General features: G+C 39.1%; 1 protein-coding gene across 1 annotated transcript in view; it reads right to left on the bottom strand.

The window, feature by feature from the left end:
- Nucleotides 1-16,774, bottom strand: part of riok1 (RIO kinase 1 (yeast)) — a 130,007-nt gene extending 113,233 nt beyond the window's left edge. Inside the window, exons 1-4 of the mRNA XM_051929080.1 lie at nucleotides 16,591-16,774; nucleotides 11,867-12,068; nucleotides 10,890-10,977; nucleotides 3,818-3,887 (exon numbers count right to left, since the gene is read on the bottom strand). Coding sequence (XP_051785040.1) covers nucleotides 3,818-3,887; nucleotides 10,890-10,977; nucleotides 11,867-12,068; nucleotides 16,591-16,661 — 431 coding nt within the window. The 5' untranslated portion in view covers nucleotides 16,662-16,774. The remainder of the gene's footprint in view (nucleotides 1-3,817; nucleotides 3,888-10,889; nucleotides 10,978-11,866; nucleotides 12,069-16,590) is intronic.
- Between the last annotated feature and the right edge of the window lie 3,913 nt (nucleotides 16,775-20,687).

Raw genomic sequence — 20,687 nt, 5'->3', positions numbered from 1 at the left:
TAAATTTGTTGGTGTGTGATCTGCCTTGTCAGACTTACAGTTAAAAGAAGTTTTGCTTTTTATAAATGACTGTGGCTTCTAATTTCTGTTTAGGGTTTGACAAAAAATTGTTCTGATATATTGATTATGAAATTAGGTTCAGTATTTGACTATGCATCATCTTATGATAACTATTACATTTATAACCGGTCTCTATTCAGACTTAAGTACTCCTGTATTAAAACAGAGCAACATTCAGAGCAATCTCTGTTACTAATTTTAACTTTCCCCTTTTACACAGCTGATAGTTGCTCTTGATGGCAAAACAGATGCTCAACATAGGTAACTGAAACAGCAACAGAATTGTGCGTGTGTCCAGAAACTCAATGTCACAGACGGTTGCGAGTAGGTGAAACAACAGAATCTGAGGTTCCATCGGGTCCTTCATTCAGAAATTTTAGTTTAAATAATATGAACTACAGTTAGCCATAGACACTCCACAACTAATATCAAGTAATGGTACATTTGCTGATGCAATTTCTACTTCATTCACATTGGATTCTGCCATTCTTGAAAATGATTTCAGTCACTACAAGCCTATATAGGCCCTGTTTTTAATTACGGGATATTGTAAGATGCTATTAAAAACATGTATTTTAGGTATTCTGCTAATTGACGTAAATACATTTTGTTATCACTATTATTTTTTTTAATATAAACTCACTGTTGCAAAAATATTTAAAATCAACAAAAATGTTATCTGTCTTGCATGGAGTACATCAATAAAAATAAAAACACTCCAATTTCAAAACAGTTAACTAAGTCCTAAACATGTCTAAATATTATGCCAAGTGTATATTTTCTAACTTGTTAAAAATTCCAAGACTTGCTGTTTTATGGAGTCCTTACTTAGATTGTTCTTTTAAAAACATTTTTTTCAATTTTTGCTTTTTGTAGCATAGGAATCTTCTATTTTTTGGGTTATTTTCAATATTAGGAGTTTTTATTTTCGATGAATAGCTTTATTATCCAATTTGTTGACAATCTTCTTACTTCTTTGGACATGTTCACAAATTTCAACTTTAACAAATTAATAACCATTTGCTTTTTTTCAGCATGCACTGTTGTATTGCAAAGATGGAAAGGTAAATAACTTTAATCAATCACTAATCTAATTAAAGACAGAGGCTGGCCTCTGATTATAAGATTGGCAGGAGTAAAGAACCAAAACTAGCAGCTTTAATATTGCCCTAGTATCAGAACCGAGCAACACCTTCCTGCATTTCTTTCTGTAGAAGCTCCAAGGTCAGTCAAAAAAGGACAAAAATGGATATGATTACTATAATCCTATTTTTGTACCAATGCACAATGTTCTATTAATTAATGGCTGCAAACATACCTTTTATAAAGGTTATTGTTAAGCACTTTTCTGAAGAAATCAATTCAAACAACTTTTTATTATAATAACTATTAATGGAATTTCTGTACAAAAATGGGTCATGTAAGTAGTCCCCAAAGACGTGAACACAATCCATTTATTGACTTTGATTTAATACTACTTAACTTTGAATTAAGGCTTAGCCACACGAGTCATAAATTTCAATAACTAAGGTTAATACTTTTGGACTGTTTTATTTGGACAGGTTTAATAGCTTTGTTTTAAACCTTTCAAATTTAATATATTAATAGCACATAATGGAGCACAGGTTAGCTGTGTTTTAAACATTTTTGCGTACATTTTAATATATCACGACTCAAGAAATAAAATGTTTTAACTCTCAAAGTGACTTCTGTTCTTGCTGAGGTTGATGGCCTTCCACTTAGTACTGTCCACTAATGCTGACATACATAAACAATAATATTTTTTCTATATCCAAAGCATATATATTCTTTGTATTATTTTTTTCATGCTTTCAGTAAAGGCTGAAACAGGAACCAGCCGGACACCTGGATCCATAGAATAGAATGCCTTTTATTGTCACTATACACATGTACAATGAGATTAAAAGCAGCTCCTTCAGTGCAGACATATATGTAGAACACAACAAGTAAATAAACAAATAAACAAATGCTGCAAAAAGTTGCAAAAAAAAGTTCTGCGATGCTATATACAAATGGAAAGAATAATAACTAAATCGAGTTATTACCCATTATTTAAATACTGGAAATAATAAATAACTATTGCACTATTGGGTTATTGCACATAATTTAAATATTGCACAATAATGATGATCATGTGCAGTGAGTAGTGGATGTTGGACCCTAAGAGTAATGATATTGTACAGTATACAGATATTACACAGTTATTATTCAGTACCATTTAGATATTGGATATTGCACAGTTGATGGATAGAAGGAAGTTCAGGGGTTGGGGAGTTAGACTGTGTAGTCAGTGCATGTGTGAGTTTAGAATGGTTATGGCTTTTGGGAAAAAACTGTTCTTGAGTCTGTTTGTCCTTGTTGTGATGCACCTGTAGCACCTCCCTGAGGGCAGCAGGTCAAACAGATCAGAGCCCAGGGTGGGAGCTGTCCTTGATGATGTTTTTTGCTGTGCTGAGGCAGCGGGAGGTGTAAATGTCCATCAAGGAGGGGAGAGGGCAGCCGATGATCTTCTGTGCTGCCTTTACTACTCGCTGAAGCCTCTCCCTGTCTGCCATGGTGCAGCTGCCGTACCATACTGTGATACAATACGTCAGCAGGCTCTCGATGGACGAGAGGCAGAAGGTCAGTAGCAGGTTGGAGTCCAGGTTGTGCTTTCTGAGGACCCTCAGGAAGTGTAACTGCTGCTGCTTTCTTCAGTTTCTCCTCTCTTTCAAAAAATGCCATTAACATGACTGACAACTTTAAACAGATCCCTTGTGATATGTCATATGTCCAGAGATCGGCTTGCTTTTCATCCAGGGCTGACTTCTTGCTGTCCCTCACACTGAATTATTATGCAAACTAATAAAATAAATGTTTGAGTAATGACACTACAAGATACCTCATTAATACATCAAGACCATGACTTCGATCTGAACACTTCCCTAATGAGGTGCTTAGGAAGGAAGTGACAACGAAACAAAAAGGTCCTAACCCTTGCATAATTCAAAAAATAAATAAATTTAACCTTGTCAGTACAAGAAAATAGTAATTCGTACAAGATAATATATCCCATGGAGGAGAAAGGAAGCCAATTTACACCTCCTTTGAAAACAAGTAAATAAACCAAAATTTCATTTATGATGATTGCATTTCCCATCATCCATGCTATCCAGGTATAGCAATGGCAACAAAAAAAGAAGTATTTTAATGATATTTCAATAAAGCAATGGGCAGCATGTATGTTATTAATCCACATGCCCCCTGCAATCACTCACACCACTAATTGGTTCTGTTAAAAAAAGACGGAAAATAAAAATGACGAATGATACCTGATAAACGACAAATGAATACTGAGGAATGGTACATGATGAGTGAAAGATGAGTACTGAGGAGTGATGTATGATGAGTGATAAGTGACTCCTGAAACATGATACGGAGTAAGACTAATGTTTGATAACTGAGGAAGTGAAAAATGACAATGTCCTAAAATGGACACTAGACACGATTCACTGCACAAAAAATTGCCAATTGTCTAAAGATAAAACTAAGTGCTCAGTCCCTATTCAGCAAAGAATGGTGGTGGGGAGCTTTGGGGTGGAGAGGGATGTTAACATGGAATACTGTCTTTCCCACTTTGCACTGTAGATATTTGGGCTGCAGAATGAGCAATAATTTAGATATTTAATGATTTCATAATTACAGGAAAAAACACACAGAAACAAAGTCAGTATCATAAAATGTAAAATCAACTCACGTTTCAGAATCCTTTTGTCTCTGCATTTCAGTTACTTTGTTTATAATAGAGTCAGCAAAATTTAGCTTATCTAGAAAAGAAAACAAAAATGCACATTTTTATGTGTATTTTACTTTTACACCTTATTAGAAAAACTGTGGAGAGACACCACCACACAAAAAGAATAAACATTAAACCAAAAAATGCTACAAATTAATCTATTCTGTTTTTAATAAAAGTAATGATTGTTTCAGTCAGGTGACATACAGTGCCTTACACCTCATTACATACACAGTCTTGTGACGGTGTGATCTATGAAGAAATGCTATACAAAGTAAAATATGCTTACATTTATATTTCAGATCAAATTAATGTGCAATGTTTTAGTGCATCTGGAAGCATCATTTATAATCATAACATCCCCTTAACCAACAAAGTTGTATTTAACAAATTATGGGGCTAAACAGTTTTACCTTTATGTTAAGCAAAAACTGGACATCTCCTTGACTGCCACTCAATATTTCAAAATGCAGAAGTAATTAAAAAGTAATAATATTACATATCCTGTTGAGTCAAATAATTCAGACTAAATATAAGTATATGAGCATGACTTGAAAAGGACGAACACTCCCATCCAGCCCCGGTATCTAATCTGTAAAGTTTTTAAAGGGAATGAGGAGCAAAACAAAGTGGTTGTGCAAAATTTCAATATTTGAAACCTCAAAACCATACTATGCATTTATAAACAATGTTTGCTTTGTATTGAAAAATAATTACAGCCAGGCATACTATACATAAAATGTATGCTGTATTTTTAAAAACACAATCTGCAATGGTGTAATCATTTATCATTCTGCCTTTGACATTTCTTCTGTCTGCACTTCCAAGTCAAGGCATTTTTGGGTCATCATGTCTATAATTTTTGTTATTGCTGGGAAATCTTTGTCACTGAAACCATCTTAGTTCAAAAAAGTCTCAGACTCTCTACATGTTTGAAATGTGATTCAAAAGTTCTAGATAGATATTATGACAGGAATGTTGGGTCTACCACACCAGCTTCTAATTATTCTCAAGGACAAGTCATGTTATTTTTGGTAATATCATTTGTAATGCAGACAGCTGCCCATGGAGGAAAGGTGAGATTAAATGCAAAAGAAGAAATGGAGATACTTCATGAAAAAGAGTCCTTAATTATGGCATAATGGGGCAGGAGAAGTTGAGATTCTGTGGAAATAAGCTACCTGATTTGTCACTTATATTACTTTATTGTTTAAAAATATTTTTATGAGGCAATTCAGATTATTTATTCCACATTAAAATACAGTAGAAATCTGAAAACATGTTATGTTAAAACTTATTAATAAAAATGATCATGCTTTCAAAATTAAATAGTTTTATATAATGGGTTAATCCAAATTATAAAGAGGTATCACAGTAATCCAATCACATCAATCTGCAAATGAGAATCAATACACAAGTATTCTCAATACAGTTTCAATTCATTGATAATTCTGGGTCTTATTGCATCAGACAAGTTCTATTAAGATTCAGTATATATAGTTTTGAATTTTTTGTTCCCTCAATACAGCTCTGTCTAAGCAGCTCCAAACCATGATGCTCTGTCTGCCACTCTTCACAACTGGGAAGATGTTTTGGTGAGGGTAAGCAGTGCTTTTTCTTTTAAATGTAACATTGCATGTTTCAGTCAAAGAGATTAATTTTGCCTCATCTGCCCACCGAACATTGATCTTCTGTATGCATGAGATGGATGGACAGCCATGTTTTGTCAAGTTCTGTTTTCTTCTTATACACAAGAACAAAGACTTTCAGAAGTTTGAAATTTCTGCAGGCCATCTACCATTAGCCCAGGGTTGTTTTTTTTTTTTTTTTAACATTGTATAATAATTAAACTTTTCATTTCATAAAATAAATACAAAATGGAAACAGACAAACATGAACAAAACATATTTCAGCTCAAAATAAAACAGAGCATAGAGAAGGTCACAGAGAGGAACCCATAAATAGCATAAATTGCAAATTTCAGACATGGGCCAAATTACTACCTTAAATTAAAAAAAGTCAAAAAAAGATTCTGATATTTTGTAAAAGAGCCACTGTAAGCCAAAAAAGGTTCACATGTTTTGTAAAACATATTACATTATGAAAGCAATATACAAGTTTAGTTATCTAAAGGTTTACATTTCACTACAGTACTTAGCCAACCTTTGGTACTAGGAACCCTTTCTGAAATCCATAACAAAACAATGTTTTTCTTGGCTCAAAATGTCAGTATACTCATTGTCATCCCTGACTTCTTAAGGTATTTCTACTTTCAGCTCTTATCTCATATCAATCTTTAAGACACAACTTCAATACCTGATAAAAACAGAAATAGATGTTCACGTTTATAATAGAACACCTACTTCTCAATTACTGAAAACTTGAAGTTTGTAACTAATGCGGTTTTTTCTTTAAATAAATCTGTTACCTGTAAATAACAATAAAGTTTTTTTAGGAATGCTAAATTTCTTAGTGATCTGCTCAAATGACATTAATGTAGATCATTAAAACAAACCAAGCAATCCTTCTAGACACCCATGAAGTAAAGCCAAGATTCATAACTGATAGCATAAAATCTGGCTTGTTAGAAATTGGGAAAAATACAGAGACCTAGTCTAATCCATCTTCTAAATCACGACCAGCTCTAATTACCTTCACTATAATGATTGTTATTTAATTTTCAATGTATTTTTTAAATAATTTTAAGTTAAGGAAAATTCAGTTTGTAAAGGATATTATGATTGACTTTGAATGTCAATCCAAACTAACAATGGCTCATTACAGGCACAGTTAGCTATAATCTGAAGACGATTATTTAATTGGTATTTTAATGTCAAGAAAGTCTGGGCGTTCCTCAGCACTAGGAAGTTGCAACACTTTCATCTTACTTCTAGTTCTCCAACCTCACCAGGCGTATTATTTCTGCTTCACAATATTTTAGTGAATCAAACAGGGATCCATTTGATTACACAGGAAAACTGAGTATGGATACTCATTTTTTAAAAATTCACCCATCAATCAAAATCCTGTTTAATTCTTTTAAAAAAGAGAGAAAAAGTTGGCTTTATACATCTGATTGAATCTTGGCGAAACATATATAATAGACATATTATCTATATATATAAAAATGGATTGGGTGGGTCGTCGGGTGGGCCTTTTTTTCATTCCGTCGTTTTTTCGACGTTTTGAAAATGTAGAATGATTATTTGATTTTTTTTTTTTTATTTGATCGTGTCTATGTAGCCGCCGTCGTAATAAAGTATCGCTAAAATCGTCATTTTATTTATTTTTGACGTATAACGTCGCCGTCGTCGAGGTCAGTGATACCAGTGCAAAAAATCTGCTTACAGTTGAAAGACACGCCCTACTCACTGGACAGTTAAAAACACCAATCAAACTAACGATGACATCAAGTATTACCCAATCAAAAGTAGGAAAGGAGGCATCATCATAAAATGCGTGTGGGATGATTTGCATGAGACGCTGCTTTAAAAAAAAAAATGATAAAAAAAATACGGGATAAATCCCGTCCAGTATTGATTCAAAACGGGACGCGCAATTTCATTCTCAAACGCGGCACGATTCCGTATTTTAAAGGACGGGTGGCAACCCTACAGTGCCAGGTAACCACCCATACAATCACATTGTGATTCAGACTAGGAATGCAATGAATGTAATTACCCCGATCTACATACAAGGCGAAAGTCTTGCAACATTCAAAGATGATGGTTTGGGATAAGTACACCATACAACATAAAAGAGCTTATGAAGCCTTGAACCGAAAAAAGCAACATCTCAGAGATCGTAAAAAAAAAAATAGGAGCTAATGTCGTTTTACTCGCTGTAGATTTTAGTCAAACATTACCAGTTATTTCACGAGGGAGACCAGCACATCAACTCAACGCGTGTTTAAAATCCATGCTTCTCCCACGCTCGGTTATATCTCGTGTGTTCTCGGGTAGGTGCACCAAAAAATGTATACATTTAAGCATGTAATGGGCAAACAAAAAATGAGGTATACCCGAAGGCACAGCAGTAGTACTTAATGTAACTTTACTTCTTAAATGTTAATGTTTTACTGTTTAATAATTTATACGCTTCTTATATGTTGTTCAAATTCTTTTATCAAAATACCACTGACAGCGCAATGCACGATAACATGGAGTGAATACACCATACGCATCCGCCCACGGCTGCCCTGCTGTGCGCCGATAGGACTTGATTGTACAATAAAATAAAATAAAGATAAAAAGACTAAAACAATCATCACCCATAAAGCGGATAGTAGACGTGACGTACTATATGTGTACCACATTTCAAGTGTATAGGTGCAACGGTTTGCGAGCTACAGGTCATTTAAAATCCTGGACAGACACACAAATTGCCACGGTAGCAAATTACAGAAGAAGATTTTACTGTTTAATAATTTATATTTATATGAAATGTGCTTCTTATATATTACTTCATATTCTCATATGATAATGATGTTAATGTTTATATTGATTTCTGTGTTATTAAAACTGCATGTATGTGTGTATATGTATATATATATATATATATATATATATATATATATATACGAGCTGTATATACCCGGCGTTGCCCGGGGCAGAAGTAACCTAATCGGTCAAACACTTACATATATACCAAAGTAAACCTAATCGGTCAAACAGTTACATATATAAAAAAACCGAACCTAATCGGACAAACAGCTTCATATATACAGAAGCGAACCTAATCGGAGAAACAGCTAATCTATATACATAAGCAAACATAATTGGTCAAACAGTTACATAAATACAAAAGCAAACCTAATCGATCAAACAGCTTCATATATACAGAAGCGAACCTAATTGGTCAAACAGTTATGCATGTGCAGAATAATTTTACAAAGATTATGCGTGTTAACAATCATTAAAAAGAAAAGATTGAGGAACTCTTCTTCTATATGTGATGAAGCTGGATGAAGCTGACTTGACGAAGACGTAGGTGGCATAGATTGGTTTTTCTAAAACAGAAGAAAAAAATGAGTATCTATTATTATTTTAAATTAGAATGAAAATGAGAACCTTGATTAGAGATAGATTATCCGTATTAAAATATGTGCATGAATAAACTTTTGCTAACTCTCTAGCAAAAGTTTATTCATACAAATTGGCATGGGATGGCTTTGTGAAAAAAGTAAAAATTAGATAAAAATAAATTGATAATGCGTACTTCGATTTGACTGAGATTATCTGTAATGATGAAAAAAAAGTTTAGTATGTTTTTTTTTCCATACGGGAAGGATGTAAAACCTTACATAGGCACCCTTCAGCCCGTACTGAAGGGTAGTGTCAGATTCTTACTGACTAAAAAACACCCTTTTTATTCCACAGCTACCCCAAAAACCACTATTAGGCATTACTTTGGGGTGGCAGTAGTTTAGTTATGAAACAGCTGGGTACTGAAAAAAATCTGTCTTATTAGTGGCTTCATCACATATAGAAGAAGAGTTCCTCAATCTTTTCTTTTTAATGATTGTTAACACGCATAATGTTTGTAAAATCATTCTGCACATGCATAACTGTTTGACCAATTAGGTTCGCTTCTGTATATATGAAGCTGTTTGATCGATTAGGTTTGCTTTTGTATTTATGTAACTGTTTGACCAATTAGGTTTGCTTATGTATATAGATTAGCTGTTTCTCCGATTAGGTTCGCTTCTGTATATATGAAGCTGTTTGTCCGATTAGGTTCGGTTTTTTTATATATGTAACTGTTTGACCGATTAGGTTTACTTTGGTATATATGTAAGTGTTTGACCGATTAGGTTACTTCTGCCCCGGGCAACGCCGGGTATATACAGCTCGTTCAAATTAAAATGTGATTTTTCAAGTCAACAGCATTTTTTACCAAAAGTGCAAAACAACATATGCAAAGAGCTCTAAAAAAACATTTGTTATACATCTGTTATTATCTTTGGAAATTCATAGTTCATCTAACTATCATCACTGACTAATATTATTGTAAGAAGTGAGGGAACCCCACACAAGTAAACTCACTTTTCCCAAAATTATTTAATTCTTTCTAGGTTCAGTAAAGCAATTTAAACTGTCCAAGGTCCTGGTGTATAGAACATTTTATGGCCAGAGAGCTCTATTGTACTCCACAACACAATGCTGAAAGTGCTGAGGTTACACTTCTAGTTGTAACATAGTATAATGTTTTCAACCTTGCTTAATCCATTTCAGGTCCACAAGGGAACTATCCTAACTGTACTGGAAACAAAGCTGGAACCAGACCAACACATGATACCAGTCCAATTATACTTTAATTTATGCACAGTCCCCACACTTGCATTAACACAAGAGCCAATTCAGAGTTGTCAATTATGCTAATATGCATGTTTTTGAGGATATGGGAGGAAAAAGGAAGTAAAGAGAGGAAAGCCATGCAGATATGGGGGTAGTATACAAACTCCACATATGCAACAATGGGGTGTGGAATTCTAACTCAAAAGGCTGGGTATGCAGTTCAGTGGTAATAATTACTAAGCTACTGTGCCACCTCACATTGCAAATTATCCATTCATTCTTTATCCATCCTGCTATATCCTAAGTACAGGGTCACGGTGTCTGCTGGAGCCAGTCCCAGCCAACACAGGGCGCAAAGGAGGAAAGAAACCCCGGGCAGGGCGCCAGCCCACCGCAGGGTGCGTGCACACACACACACACACACACACACACACTATAGACAATTTAGGATCACCAATGCACCTAACCTGCATGTCTTTGGACTGTGCACCCGAACCAGAGCACCCGGAGGAAACCCACGCAGACACGGGGAGAACATGCAAACTCCACACAGGAGTTTATCTACAGCTAAATCTAAATAAAGGATATACATTTTTTAGTTTGTGACATCAAGAACGTAAATAGAGAGTATCACAATACTGCATACAACTTTTTTTTACTAATGTGTACATAGTATGTACCATGCTGAATGCCAAATCCCCAGGTCACAGAAAGCTTGTCTGAAAATCTTAACTCACCTAAATTGATTTTGTGTTCATATTTTCTCAGCATTTTGTCAGAAGGTGTAGATATTTTTGAGGTACGGCTTGAGTTCTGGGGATTTGACTAAAAAAAATAAAATAATTATTAATAGAAGTAGGCCAATATCTCTCTATTATTAAAAAAAAAAAAAAAACTTGTGACGATACAAGACTTTTTTCCTGCGACAAGACGTGATCTTTTGAAGAGAGACACTTTCACGTCCTGCGAAACAGTCAAGTCACGTCATACAACCTTTGGAAGCAACTCCCATGAGACACATGCAGAGCAGGATAGAGATAATGGGAAGTAGGAAAATTTGAAAGTCTCACAAAAATGAGAGTAAACATCACATTAGAGCAAACAAACGGAAAACATTACTCGGTGAAATATCGGAACAGTGAAAAGAGATCGAATAGTGTTTGATGATGTCTAGGGGAGAAGACAGACAAGACAGTGAGACAAAAGGACAGCTGCTATACAGGCTTTTAAACGTTTGATGCACCACATGAAATGCAGACCACGCGGCACTGCAGCAGCATCAGCAAGCCGGCAGCTGATCGAGCAAAGAGAAGGTTAAAAAAATGCATTTGTTTCCCATTGTATCACCGTTTAAGAGGGGTTTCGGAGGAGCGGCTGCATCTCCTTGGGGTGCGTTTAGCCCCCCTCTTCACAACGGGGCATAGCGCTGGCGGGGGCGATGCCTCCTAGTAATGTCCAAGTATCAAGAAAATACAGCAACAATTCAAACATACAGTACTGTATCTGTCTGTGTTAGTTTGACATATTGACAAATGGTGTTCATTCTCTAATAAATATCATATCAAATCATTCAGCAAATATTAAGAATGACATTAGACATTTTTTGTGTAAATTTGAAAAATGATTTAACTACAAAAAAACATGTAATTAGGAAGCTCATTTCTAGTAATCTTTTGAAAGCACATATTTAAACGGGTAATTAACTGGAAATTACCTGTTGGTTGCTCCCCTTGAAAGCTGCATATCGTTTTGTAAGATCTCCTCCAGAATCTCCCCAATCCCAGTCAGCCTCGACATCTTCATTTTCAAAATCTTCATCATTTCTTTCTTCCACTGAAGCATCAAGTGTTAGGCTGTTCACATTATCTTCTAATGTTATCAATGAACCAATATTCTTTTCATTAACATTGCCTTCACTATAAAAGAAAAAAGCGTACTTTTTTAACCTTTGAACATACAATTTAAAAAATTGCTATTTGAACAATACAAAAAGTCCTCAGATTCCAGTGTAACAGGAGTTTGACCTACACCACTAAGCTCATATGCTGCATCTTTAATAAAACAGGCCTTTTCTGAAAAACAGTATTATATAAAATATATGGATAAAATAAACATAGCTCTATTATTTCTTAAATTTTGAGAATTACCCTTCAAAAGTATTTGTGAAGGCCACTGATATTGTGGTTTTTTTGGAAGACTGTTGACTTATGTCATTCATTTGTTTTCTTTAAACACTCAGTCCATAACAAAGTTTCCTCAAGCCAGAATCAATGCCATCAGCAACTTTCAGCAGCTCATTTACTGCAGGACACACTTTTCCACATTACGGCAGATTTTCAGTCATCCATTAACCTATCAAAAACATCTTTAATACACAGAAGGAAGCATGCACAAAGACAAAAGATGTGTAAACCACATATAGAGAAAAATGAGGCCAGGAATCAAATCTGAGCTCCGGAAGCTGTAAAGCCTATAACACAATGTCAATGCAAGTACTTTTTGGAAAGTTAAAAAAAAAAACAAAGTCTAAGCGTATTTTCCATATGGCTTTAAACAGTATTTTTCCAGTAAAGGACTGAAGTCTGCATAAAATATTCCACATTCGAAAGTGGATGGACTGGCATCCCGGCCAGGAAGGAGTGTGGTCCTTTACCCAGATGGAAGGCCATAAGGGAAGGACTTCGATGGACAGGCATCCCAGGTGAGTTGGTTGTGGGTACCTTTCCTGGCCGGGAAGATATTTTGGAAGGGCAGTGTAAGACTCCCTCTTGGGGCCATGTAGTCCCCCAGTATATATACCTTGGGTAGAACTCCTATTTGTACACCTGCAGGGCACCTTGTGAATTGTAGTGCTGATGGACAGCCCTATCAGGATATATAAACTTAAGACATTTTAAGGAGGTTCTGTCTGAACCGCAAGTGATTCCAGTGTGTAAGCATGTGGCACCAGAAGTACTCCCAGATCTGGCATAAAAGAAGTCTCTCAACTTCATCCAGGGAGTTAGAGTCAGGAGGTGGAGGACAAGGCGTGCCTGGAGGAGATTAGAGGAGTATTATTATTGGAATTGCACTTATGAGTGCTAGTTTTGAAGAAATAGCCTGAAAAAGGTATCTGTGTATAATAAAATTCACTATTTATTCATTTTTTGAACCCATTGTTGGGAATGAGCAATTGTGTCTGTTGGGTCACAACTTTAAAAGGAAAGTTCTTAAATGACTTGTTGTAATGGGAAGGATTTTAGTAGAAACAAAGGTATCACAGTTTGCGATTCAAAAAGACTTCTAGAGTAGAAATATAGCATCCATACCAGAAGATGCAAACCATTCATAACAAGTAAAATGTTTAAATCCAAATTGGAATTTGCAAAAAAATACAGCGATGAGACTGAAAGAGGCAGTCGTTAACAGCCTGGAAAGGCATATCAAAAGATGAAACCAACCGTTTGGTGATGACAATTAGGTGCAATGCAGCTATTGAAAGTAAAGGATATGAAATCACATATTAAGAGTTATTTGACTAAATTTATTTTAAGATTATCTGTTACTATATTTTTGCTCACCTAATAAATTTGGTGGTCTGCTGCATGTAATGTAAATGCACAATGTTTCTGTAAAGTGTAGGGAAAGATCCATCATTTTATGGAACATTCTTCAATATTTTGTTTACTGCAAATTATAGATCAATATGTTGACACCTCCTGTGGGCCCATCACCTGCTGGAAGAATAAGGGCCAGCTGCAATGTGACCTTGGCAGCAGTCGAAGGCAGAGCACTTGGCTGACTGGAACCCAATCGCATGACTTTTGGGACATGGAATGTCACCTCTCTTGGGGGTGAAGGAGGTGCAATACTACTAACTAGATATAGTTAGGCTAATGTTCACCTACATACTTGGTTCTGAAACCAAACCTCTTGAAAGAGGCTGGAGTTTGGGGAGACCATTGAAAGAGAAAATTAGTAAGGCTCAATGAGGTTCTGGCAAAGGGGAAGGAAAGGCTTCACTTAGGCTGTTCTCGCAAGGGTGGAGAAGGGCTGACCCAGACTGAGGATGTAGTCTGGCAGTGGAAGGAACACTTTCAGGAGCTCCTGAATTCAACAGACACGTCCTCTGTGGAGAAGGTAGAGCCAGAAGCTGATGGGGGATCAATGCCCATTTCCCTGAAGTAGTTAAGCAACTTTGCTGTTGCAAGACCCCGGGGGGTGGATGAGATCAGTGCAGAAAGGCTGAAGGTTCTGGACATTGTTGGGCTGTCATGCCTTTTCAATGTTGTGTGGTCATCAGGACCTGTGCACCTGGAGTAGCATTCCCCATTTTTAAAAAGGGGAACCAGAGGGTGTGCTCCAACTACTGGGGTATCACACTCCTCAGCATCTCTGCAAAAGTTTATGCCATGGTATAAGAAAGGAGACTCTGTCCATTTGTGGAACCTCTGATCCAAAAGGGGCAGTGTGGATTTTGTCCAGGCCGTGGAACAGTGGGCCAACTCTTTACCTTAATGAGGATCCTGGAGGGGACACTGGAATATGCCCAATCTGTCCACATATGTTTTGTATACTTACAGAAGGTGTATGACCATGTACCTCAAGGGATTTTGTGGAGGGTGCTGGGAGCGGATGGGGTTCTGAGGCATATAATAAGTGAGAGCTCTATCTGCATACTTGGAAAAACATCAGCGTTGCTGCCAGTGGGAGTGGGACTCACCAAGGGCTTTTCTTGGTCTCATATCCCATTTGTGATTTTCATGGATAAGATATCAAGATGCAGCCAGAGAGGAGAGGATGCCCAGTTGGATGGCCTTAGAATTGTGTAATTGCTTTTTGCAGATGATGTGGTCCTGTTGGCTTCATTGGGTTGTGAGCTCCAGCACACATTGGGACAGTTTGCGATCAAGTGTGAAGCAGAAGGAATGAGGATCAGCACCTTCAAATCTGAGGCCACAGTCCTCAGCAGGGAAAAAGGTGGACTGTCCTCTTTGAGAGGGAAATCAGTTACTGTCTCAAGTGGAGATGTTTAAGCACCTCAGGGTCTTGTTTACGAGTGAGGAGAAAAGAGGTGGCGAGATTGACAGACGGATAAGGGTAGCAAGAGCAGTTATAGGGTCACTATACCAATTTCTAGTGATGAAGAAGGAGCTGAGTCAGAAGGTGAAGCTCTCAAAATTACCAATCGATCTATGTCCCTACTACAGTATGGTCGTGAGCTTGGGTAATGACCTGGCCAAATTGAGCTTTCTGTGCTGGGTGGCTACACTCTCCCTTAAATATTGAATGAGAAGCACAGATATCCAGGAGAGGCTCAGAGTAAACTCACTGAACCTCTGCATCAAGAGGAACCAATTTAGATGGTTTGGGCATCTGATATGGATGCCTTCCTGTGGAGTGTTTTGTGGACACAATTAGTTGGAAAGAGACCCCAGGTTCACTGGGAGGATTATATCTTCTAGGTGGCCTGGGAAAACCTTGGGATCCCACTGTCTTTGTTGGCAAGTGCGGCTGGAGAAAGGGACATATGGGCCTCGCAGCTAATACTGTTGCCCCACCACCCACCCAATCTAGGATAAGCAGTGGAAAATTAATGAAAGAATGAATATGTGGGCGTGGCTGAATTTATTTTTTCATCCCAGGTAGTACAGTATATATGGTGAAACCACTTATCAACCATCTTAACCTCTCCAAAGTCAAAAGTGCATATTTGGTTCTCAGTTTCTTCAGACATCAATCGCTCTCTTTCATGTAGATAACAAACCCGCTTATGTCTAATTTTAGACACATGTAAACAGTGACTCTACGTGCCTGTGACTTTCAAGTTCCTTTGGATAAAACCATCGCAAAACTTGACATAAAACAATCCAGTTTAAATGTCAGCTAAATAATTATATCTTATGTTGGGAAAAATAAATCGGCTGCCAATTAATAGGCACTGTGTACATACGGAATAAGATGTATCTGCAAACAAGCATATATTGATTTTTATTGACTAATTAACCGTTATGGGAAAGTAATTCACTTAAAACGTAAACATATTGATAAGAAATTAAAAGCGAAAAAACTACACAAAAAAGTAAACGCAAAGTTTGACATCTACAGGTACTACTGCGAAAAAAGAAGTCATTCCAGTTTGTCTCTTGTATCAGTGGTTCTCAACCTTTATTTCTCCAAGAATCTCCAATGACTATAAATGAGACTGGACAACCACACGTTTTAGTGTACGTACCGATCAACGATTTTCCTTTTAATAAACTGATCAATACCACAATTGTATGATATAAATAATAAAAAAAAACTATATTTTTGTAGCAGCTGACAAGTTAGTAAATAAGGTTATAAACAATATTAATACACCTTTTCATAGTACTTTTGAAACTACAGAATTACTTTCGCATTGTTATAAAATTTCACCCATTATTAAACATAAATAATTTAAGGAAAATAACATACCAATCCGATGACTCTGCGTCATCAAACTGACCCTCCACTGCGTCACTTAAGAAACTATTAACAACAGCCATCGCCAGTAAACTCTTGCTCTCCACATGTAACAGCAACGAAATACGGAAAAAAACAGTGATTAGCACTCTACGGAAGCTCAATCTGGACACACTTACTGTGTGACGCAAGCAAAAGAAAAGAAACACTTCCGCTTGTGAATTCAATATAATGTATCAAAATAAAAGTCTCTTGACTTGTCATTTGTATGACGCATTTTCAAATAATGTATGTTAAAAGGAACGAAGTATACCGAACTGGGTTCTAATATTTTGCACTATACAAACCGCTTCATTTTTGTGCAGTGTCGTCCTGGATCTCTTAATCCATCATATAAATTCACCAAGATGGATAAAAGAATGTTTTTTCGAATTAAAAGTATGAAAAATTAAATAAGGCAATTAAAAAGAGATTAATTACAAATAAACGTAACAGAAAAGGTGTCCAGACACACAATGTACATTACAATGTTAGCAATATCGACCTAAAATAGCTATTCGGTATATAAGGATTAGTAAATCGTACTTTTCTAATTTGAATAACTCAAAAAACGAGAATTGTGGCAATGTAAAACAGGATTGGATTGTAATAAAAAAAAAACAGGAAAACGGTCCCCTAACAGGAATAAGTGTCGCTCATGTTCCTGTAGCCCTGTCGGTAAGACTAACATGCCAGTTCTTCACCCAGGCATTACAACAGACACAGACGCTTTTCTAATTTGAATATTTAAAAACATATAAGGATCGGCACAACATTAAACTGGGGTCGCGATCTACTGAAACTGTTTTATTAGGAGAAATTATCAGTCATTGAAGAATTACGTCGCTGTGTCATAACCAGTAACGACAACATGACTATTCTCCACATTGGAATTAGGGCCATTTTTAGCTTGAATATCTCACATATAAGGATTTTGACAGCATTAAAATCTATATTAAGATCTCCAATATTAACATTACTTAAACATGTAAGATTTATGTCACAGTCTCAACGACATCAACCTTAACATTTTGCTTTTCTATATAGACATGGGGCTTTATGAGAGTATATCAGGAATTGAGAACATCTAAACTAAATTTCTGTTACTTAATTTGTATTCTTAAAATTGCAAAACATCTTCAGGTTTCCATCCATCCATCAATCCTCTTCCGCTTATCTGAGGTCGGGTCGCGGGTGCAGCCGCTTGAGCAGAGATACCCAGACTTCCCTCTCCTTGGCCACTTCTTCTAGCTCTTCCGGGAGAATCCCGAGGCGTTCCCAGGCCAGCCGGGAGACATAGTCCCTCCAGCGTGTCCTGGGTCTTCCCCGGGGCCTCCTCCCGGTTGGACGTGCCCGGAACACCTCACCAGGGAGGCGTCTAGGAGGCAAACTGATCAGTTGCCCGAGCCACCTCATCTGACTCCTCTCGATGCGGAGGAGCAGCGGCTCTACTCTGAGCCCCTCCCGGATGACTGAGCTTCTCACCCTATCTTTAAGCGAGAGCCCAGACACCCTGCGGAGGAAACTAATTTCAGCCGCTTGTATTCGCGATCTCGTTCTTTCGGTCACTACCCATAGCTCATGACCATAGGTGAGGGTAGGAACATAGATCGACTGGTAAATTGAGAGCTTTGCCTTACGGCTCAGCTCCTTTTTCACCACGACACACCGATGCAGAGCCCGCATCACTGCGGACGCCGCACCGATCCGCCTGTCGATCTAATGCTCCATTCTTCCCTCACTCGTGAACAAGACCCCGAGATACTTGAACTCCTCCACTTGAGGCAGGATCTCGCTCCCAACCCTGAGAGGGCACTCCACCCTTTTCCGGCTGAGGACCATGGCCTCGGATTTGGAGGTGCTGATTCCCATCCATGCTGCTTCACACTCAGCTGCGAACCGATCCAGAGAGAGCTGAAGATCACGGCCTGATGAAGCAAACAGGACAACATCATCTGCAAAAAGCCGTGACCCAATCCTGAGTCCACCAAACCGGACCCCCTCAACACCCTGACTGCGCCTAGAAATTCTGTCCATAAAAGTTATGAACAGAATCGGTGACAAAGGGCAGCCCTGGCAGAGTCCAACTCTCACTGGAAACGGGTTCGACTTACTGCCGGCAATGCGGACCAAGCTCTGACACTGGTTGTACAGCCCTTATCAGGGGGTCCGGTACCCCATACTCCCGGAGCACCCCCCACAGGATTCCCAGAGGGACACGGTCGAACGCCTTTTCCAAGTCCACAAAACACATGTAGATTGGTTGGGTGAACTCCCATGCACCCTCCAGGACTCTGCTAAGGGTATAGAGCTGGTCCACTGTTCCGCGACCAGGACGAAAACCACACTGTTCCTCCTGAATCCAAGGATCGACTATCCGACGGACCCTCCTCTCCAGAACCCCCGAATAGACTTTTCCAGGGAGGCTGAAGAGTGTGATCCCTCTGTAGTTGGAACACACCCTCTGGTCCCCCTTCTTAAATAGGGGGACCACCACACCAGTCTGCCAATCCAGAGGCACTGTCCCTGATGTCCATGCGATGTTGCAGAGGCGTGTCAACCAAGACAGTCCTACAACATCCAGAGCCTTGAGGAACTCCGGGCGTATCTCATCCACCCCCGGGGCCCTGCCACCAAGGAGTTTTTTGACCACCTCGGTGACCTCAGTCCCAGAGATGGGGGAGCCCACCTCTGAGTCCTCAGGCTCTGCTTCCTCATTGGAAGGCATATTAGTGGGATTGAGGAGGTCTTCGAAGTACTCCCCCACCGACCCACAACATCCCGAGTCGAGGTCAGCAGCGCACCATCCCCACCATATACAGTGTTGACACTGCACTGCTTCCCCCTCCTGAGACGCCGGATGGTGGACCAGAATCTCCTTGAAGCCATCTGAAATTCGTTCTCCATGGCCTACCCAAACTCCTCCCATGCCCGAGTTTTTGCCTCAGCAACCACTGAAGCTGCATTCCGCTTGGCCTGCCGGTACCTATTAGCTGCCTCCAGAGTCCCACAGGACAAAAGGGACTCCTTCTTCAGCTTGACGGCATCCCTCACTGCTGGTGTCCACCAACGGGTTCGGGGATTTCCGCCACAACAGGCACCGACCACCTTACGGCCACAGCTCCGGTCAGCCGCCTCAACAATAGAGGCATGGAACATGGCCCATTCAGACTCAATGTCCCCCTCCTCCCTCGGGACATGGTCGAAGTTCTGCCGGAGGTGGGAGTTTGAAGCTACTTCTGACAGGGGGCTCTGCCAGACGTTCCCGCAGACCCTCATAACACATTTGAGCCTACCAGGCCTGACCGGGATCCTCCCCCACCATCGAAGCCAACTCACCACCTGGTGGTGATCAGTTGACAGCCCCGCCCCTCTCTTCACCCGAGTGTCCAAGACATGTGGCCACAAGTCCGACACACGACCACAAAGTCGATCATCGAACTGAGGCCTAGGGTGTTCTGGTGCCAAGTGCACATATGAACACCGCTATCCTTGAACATAGTGTTTGTTATGGACAATCCGTGACGAGCACAGAAGTCCAATAACAAAACACCACTCGGGTTCAGATCGGGGGGGACCATTCCCCCCAATCACGCCCTTCCAGGTCTCACTGTCATCGCCCACATGAGCAATGAAGTCCCCCAGCAGAACAAGGGAGTCCCCAGAAGGTATGTCCTCTAGCACCCCCTCCAGGGACTCCAAAAAGGGTGGGTACTCCGAACTGCTGTTCGGTGCATACGCACAAACAACAGTTAGGACCCGTCCCCCCACCTGAAGGCGGAGGGAGGCTACCCTCTCGTCCACCGGGGTAAACCCCAATGTACAGGCTCCAAGTTGGGGGGCAATAAGTATGCCCACACCCGCTCGGCGCCTCTCACCGGGGGCAACTCCAGAGTGGTACAGAGTCCAGCACATCTCAAGAAGATTGGTTCCAGAGTCCAAGCTCTGCATCGAGGTGAGCCCGACTATATCTAGCCGGAACCTCTCAACCTCGCGCACTAGCTCAGGCTCCTTCCCCTTCAGAGAGGTGACATTCCACGTCCCAAGAGCCAGCTTCTTTAGCCGAGGAT

This window comes from Erpetoichthys calabaricus, chromosome 6 (genome assembly GCF_900747795.2).
Source record: "Erpetoichthys calabaricus chromosome 6, fErpCal1.3, whole genome shotgun sequence".
Classification (NCBI taxonomy): Eukaryota; Metazoa; Chordata; class Cladistia; order Polypteriformes; family Polypteridae; genus Erpetoichthys; species Erpetoichthys calabaricus.
This window is presented reverse-complemented; position numbering and strand designations above follow the sequence as displayed.